Raw genomic sequence first — 6,240 nt, 5'->3', positions numbered from 1 at the left:
CCAAGGTCTGTCAACATAATTTTTTTTTTGGATAAAATTATCCCCTCAGTCTGACGATGTCATCCACAGACCGTTTTTCTTTTTTTTTCAAAACTTTAAAGTTACGGTATGAGGATCAATTCTTGAAGTGCTTTTTTTTTTTGAAGGTAAATTGAGGTCCTAGGATTTCAACCTAAGACCAAAACTTAAGCTTTTTGAAAAAAAAAAAAAGGTCAAAGAATGAAATCTTCGGACCGTAACTTTAAGTTAAAAAAAATAAAAATAAAAAAAAACAAAAAACAAAAAAAATAAATAAGGCAGTCGGGGGATGGTATCGCCAAATCACTTTTTAAATTTTGAACAAAAAAAAAAAAAAGAGGTTACCTTTTTTTTTTTTTTCGAAAATTTAAAGTTGCAGTCCGAGATTGGTATTCTCAGACGGAAACTTAAGTCGTGAAAGAAAAAAACTGTCATAAAATGCCATCGTCGGACCGCAACTTACGTTTTGACCCAAAAAAGCATAAGGACATTGACCGACATTGATTGTATTTTTTTAGTATAAAAGTAACAAGTCGATTTTTGTTATAGGTCCGTACGTAATTAACTCTATACCCTATTTCTTTTTGAATTATGCAAACACCAAACAAAAAGATTTGGAAACATTTGCACTAAGTTGCTATGGATAAGAAGGTTCCAGAAAGCTGAAATGCGGATTAAAGTTAAGCTTAAGACCCACCGGTGAATTCAGGTGTTTCCAAAAGGTTTTTGTTGTGCGCATGTCCGAAGTAGTTGTGAAAAGGAGCACACATGGTAAGAGTTTCGGCAAGAACAAGGAAGCAAATCGCAGATTTAAAATCAAATAACCAAAAAATGACAGAATGATGAGAAATAGCAAAAAAAAAAAATTTATCCCTCTTATTTATTTACTGTTTTATCGCATCCACCTCTTTTTGTTTTTATTTTCCATTTCTTAGATATTTTTTATCTCCTTATTTTTCAATATTTTAGATCATTAGAACTAATTTCCTTAGATCACAATTATAGATGGTATTGCAATAGCAGATAGGCACAAAACAAGATACGTAAGAAAGACCCTTTTCCTTGCGGATCAAAGTGAGGGAGGTTGGACTTCAGGAAGTTTCTTTGATGGCTTAAGATATTGATGTGCGTCTTCACAAGCATTTCAAAACAATATGCAATGAGTTCCCACTTCTCTGATAGAACTTAGGGCACACAAAACAGGACCAAGTAAACATTCTCCGATAAAAGACCAAAATCTCCAGCATCCATACATAAATAGTTTTATCTTACAGTTACATGTCACAAATTTATCTTACAGTTACATGCCACAACCAACACAGCTGCAAAAGTAGCTCAATATCCATCAAAAAACCAACCAACAAAACAAAAAAAATAAAGAAAACGATGAAGCTGAAGATGAATGCACAGCACAGAAAGCAGCGTCCGGCGCCAAGTAGGAACAGTAATGTCTGTGCCTCAGACAGGAGTCATCTGCTTTCTTAGTCCTCCATGTCCTCCTCCTCGTCCAAATCCATCTTCATCTTCTTCACTGCCTGTTCTGTATCATTCTTCCGCATACCGTTGGATAGCTTAATTAGGATGTCCGACTTAGCCCCCGTGTCTGCATTCACCAAACCACCGTTCTTCTCTACACGATACACAAGCTCCCGTTTCCCCTTCCCGGCAGCATCAATGTAAACGGTTGAGTTCTCATCAATCTCCCCCTTCACAAGCATTTTCGACAACTGTGTGACCACCTTCTTCTCGAGCCACCTCCTTATGGGCCTTGCCCCATACAGCGCATCGTAAGCCTCAGCCAATACAACTTCCAATGCGGCATCTGTCACTGCCACAGCAATTCCCCTCTCGGCCAGACGTGCGGCAACATCCGTCATCTGGAGCCTGGCCACCTTAAGCAGCTGGTCATGGGTTAGGGGCTGGAAGATCACGATTTCATCCAGCCTGTTGAGCAGCTCAGGCTTGAAGTGCCTTCGCACTTCTTGCATCACCCTCTCACGAGCAGTCTGCATTGTTTCTTGCCCCAACAACCCAGCAAGTAAGTGCTCTGCCCCTAGATTTGATGTCATGATGATGACAGTGTTGCAGAAGTCGACAGTCCGACCTTGCCCATCAGTCAACCTCCCATCGTCGAGCACTTGCAGCAATGCATTGAACACAGATATATGGGCCTTCTCCACCTCGTCAAACAGGATCACACTGTAAGGCCTTCTGCGGACCGCCTCGGTCAGTTGGCCCCCTTCCTCATGGCCGACATAACCAGGTGGGGCACCGATAAGGCGGGCCACAGAGTGTTGTTCCATGTATTCGGACATGTCAATGCGTATAAGGAGCTTCGCATCATCAAAGAGTTGCTCTGCCAGGGCCTTTGCCAGTTCTGTTTTCCCCACACCTGTTGGCCCAAGGAAGAGGAAGGATCCTGTTGGCTGCTGCGGCCTGCCGAGGCCAGCTCGCGACCTTAGGACTGCCTCTGCCACTGCATTCACTGCTTCGTCTTGGCCCACAACCCTCTGGTGTAGCCGATCCGCCAGCCCTATCAGCTTCTCTGTCTCATTCTGGCGAAGCCTAGTCACAGGTATCCCCGTCCACCGACTTACCACCTGTCAACAGGAAATCCAAAAACCAAGTTCAGCACCCACTAACTCAGTAAAGATGGCAGAGAAAACCTTCATGTGATGGAAGCCATTTAAGCAACTAAAACAGTTCAAAAGACCCAAAAAAAGAAAATAGAACTACCATAGAAAAAAATTGTAAAGAAGGTGACATTTAATAACAGAAACAAACCCAATAACCCAAAAGTCAAATGCCCCACAATGCTGAACAACAAGCAACAATAGAGAAGGCAATAGATGTTATTTAAAGGAACACACAGGTCGTCTTCACAAAAACTTCAAAAGATAAGAAGAAGTGAAGTCTTTTGTCCCCAACATACCTCTGCAATTTGGTCTGGACCGACGGTCTCCGTTAACATTGGGTTTTCATCAGTGCTCTCTTCAAGCTTTGCAATGGCAGCGTCTATTTCCTGAAGTGCCCCATATCGAATATCAGCAACACGGGCAAGATCCATTCGGCGCTCAGCTTCCTGTAGAGCGAAAAGGAGTTCTTCACGTCTCTGTTTCAGCCTACGGATCTCATCCACTCTCTCCTTTTCCTTTCTGTACTTCATCATCAATGGCTGCAACTTATCCCTCAGATCATCCAGCTCTTTTCGAACCTGAATAAAAAATCATAAGCATTGTTCGTTTAGTCACATCTCCTGGTTTGAGCAAAGTTACCAAAGAAACAGAAGTGGATTTCTCAATTACATCAATATATGTTGAGCGATTAAAGAACTTACTTCTACAAGGCGTGCCTTGCTAGCTTTATCTTTCTCTTTCTCCAGCGCATGTAGCTCTACTTCAAGCTGAATCCTCTTCCTCTCAAGTTTGTCAATTTCTTCAGGCTGGCTATCCAACTGAACCCTCACATTTGCACAAGCTTCATCCACGAGATCAATGGCCTTGTCTGGAAGATAGCGCCCTGCACCAACCACACCACAGAAAGAAAAATTCAGTTCCAACCCTGAATTCACTTTCCAAGACCTAATCGAGAGGATAACGACAACATTAAAGAACAAAAATTCCAAAATTGCGAGACAGGATTACATACCAGTTATGTATCTACTAGAGAGCTGTGCAGCGACGACCAGGGCCCTGTCCTGAATACGAACACCATGATGGTTCTCGTATCTCTCCTTGAGGCCTCGCAAGATGCTGATAGTGTCTTCAACGCTCGGTTCAGCCACATAAACCTGCTGGAATCGCCTCTCGAACGCAGCATCTTTCTCAACATATTTCCTGTACTCTTCGAGAGTCGTCGCTCCAATGCACCGCAACTGCCCACGAGCGAGCATGGGCTTAAACAAATTGGCAGCATCCATTGAGCCCTCAGTTCTCCCTATACCCAACAAACCCTAATTCAGCAAACCCACATTGCACAAGAGAGGATGAACAAGGCAGGTTCGGGGAGTGATTGGAAATGTGGATTGCCATGACTGATTCTAAAACAAATCGGGGTTATTTAATCGGAATATTGCAGGACCGACTTAAACAAATACAAGAAATCATTTCAAATACGCATTGTAGTAAGCTATTAAAATTAAGCATTGCAAATCAGGGTTATTTAATCTGTGTTGTGATTGAAAGTGTGGATTGCCATGACTGATTCCAAAACATATCGGGGTCATTTAATTAGAGTATTGCATGACTGACTTAAACTATTACAAGGAATCATTTCAATTATGCATTGTAGTAAGCTATTCAAAATTAAGCATTGAAAATCAGGGTTATTTACTCTGTTTTGTGAAAGGAAATGTGGATTGCCATGACTGATTCTAAAACAAATCCGGGTTATTTAATCTGAGTATTGCAGAACTGACTTAGACAACTACAAGATATCATTTCAAATTCGCATTGTAGTACGCTAATCAAAATTAAGCATTGCAAATTGGGGTTATTTAATTGGTGTTGTAATTATTGATGAAAACAAATAACATGAATCATTTCAAATATGCATTGCAGTGATTAATTTAAAATCAATCATTAGCAGCAAGTGGGCAAATACCTGCGCCAAGGACTAGATGAATTTCATCAATGAAAAGGATGACTTTGCCGTCAGCTTCTTCAACTTCCTTGAGCACAGATTTGAGTCTCTCCTCAAATTCACCTCTGTACTTTGCTCCTGCTACCAGAGCTCCCATGTCCAGAGCAACCACCCTCACGTCACTTAAATTGCTCGGTACATCGCCTCTCACAATTCTTTGTGCAAGACCTTCGACCACGGCTGTCTTTCCGACACCAGGCTCCCCGATGAGCACCGGATTGTTCTTGGTCCTCCTCGACAGGATCCTTATCACCCTCCTAATCTCTTCATCCCTACCAATCACAGGGTCAAGCTTCCCTGCCTCCTCTACCAAATCCCTCCCATACGTTTTGAGCGCCTGGAAATTCGTATCTCCGGAGGCACTCTCTACCTTCTTTCCTTCCTTGCCTCTCAGCTTCTCCACCTCCGCTTTCACTCGTCCCGGACTCACACCGGCCTCTTTCAGTATATCACCAATCTGAGAGTCCTCGAGAAGTCCGAGAATCAATTGATCGACCGCCAAATGCGTATCCCCCTTGGATTTCTGGGAAGATTGCGCACGCCTCACCGCCTTGATGAGAGAAGAGCTCGCCGGCACCTCATCAGGGGCCGGCTCTTGGGAAGGGATCTTGCGCATGGCCTGTTTGAGAACCCGTTCAAATGAGTTTGCCGCTTCTTCGCCTCCACCCGCATTGGAGATTGCCTGCCGGACGATGCCGCCAGCTTCGGAGATGAGGGCGAGGGCTAAATGTAGCGGAGTGAGCTGTGCATGACCGGAATTCACCGCGAGCTCATGGGCTCCTGCCAGAGCTTCGTTGGTCTTGTGGGTAAACTTGTCCGGATTCATAGCTTCTTCTTCTCTTTCTCAAACAATCAACACCAGAGATAATATAGGAATAGCAGCGAATTTTGATGAATAAAAAAAAGCAAGCCTTCTTCTCCAATCGATCAAACAAAGATAATATAGTAATAGGAGTGATTATTATGGGAAAAGAAACTGTAAATTTTGAACGAGGAATGGAATTGGATACAGGAAAGTGAGAGAGGGATGGGGGTTTATGTCGAGAGTTTGCTGGTTTCTGGAAGCGGGGAGAAGCGGCACTGGAACCTCCTGGACCCTTCCAACTGTCTCGAACCATCGGGCGAAGACTAACTTCCGATGCGATGACGCCACTTGTCACTGTTCTCGAATATCAAATTTCGGATTTCGATCCGGACTGAGGAAACAAATGAATAGTGTACTCGTACATGCGTAGGAAATGGTTTTGGAAGATCTATGCTTCCCTACTATCTAGCCGTTCATCTTTGATTTAAAGAGCCACTCACCATTTGATCTTATATCCGACATCTCAAAGTATTTTATTTTTGATTGATTTTATACAAATTATATCAATATGAAATTTGGTACATGCCATCTTCTCATTGAGACGCATATATAAAAAAATATTAAAAATAATTTTTCGATAAAATATAATGATAAAAATACCTCTTGAAACTTTCAAGGGTATTTTGATCATTTTATTTTATGGAAAATATATTTTTATATTTTTTACTAGTGCGAGTTTAATAAAGGATTGGACGTACAAAATTTAGTGTCAAAAT

The 6,240-nt window shown here is 42.2% G+C and overlaps 1 protein-coding gene across 1 annotated transcript; it reads right to left on the bottom strand.

Moving 5' to 3' along the window:
* Positions 1–1,242: 1,242 nt before the first annotated feature.
* HSP101 (heat shock protein 101) lies at positions 1,243–5,727 on the bottom strand. Its single transcript, XM_006841070.4, has 5 exons — positions 4,621–5,727; positions 3,667–3,954; positions 3,356–3,537; positions 2,951–3,232; positions 1,243–2,618 (listed from the first exon to the last, which is right to left on the bottom strand). The coding sequence occupies exons 1-5, from the start codon at positions 5,483–5,485 to the stop codon at positions 1,500–1,502; spliced, it is 2,736 nt and encodes a 911-aa protein (XP_006841133.1). The 5' UTR covers positions 5,486–5,727; the 3' UTR covers positions 1,243–1,499.
* Positions 5,728–6,240: the final 513 nt, after the last annotated feature.

The sequence above is a fragment of the Amborella trichopoda genome, chromosome 12, assembly GCF_054954075.1.
Source record: "Amborella trichopoda isolate Santa Cruz 75 chromosome 12, AtrichopodaSantaCruz75HAP2 v2.0, whole genome shotgun sequence".
Lineage (NCBI taxonomy): Eukaryota > Viridiplantae > Streptophyta > Magnoliopsida > Amborellales > Amborellaceae > Amborella > Amborella trichopoda.
Note: the sequence above shows the minus strand (reverse complement) of the source record. Positions and strands in the feature narration are given on the sequence as shown.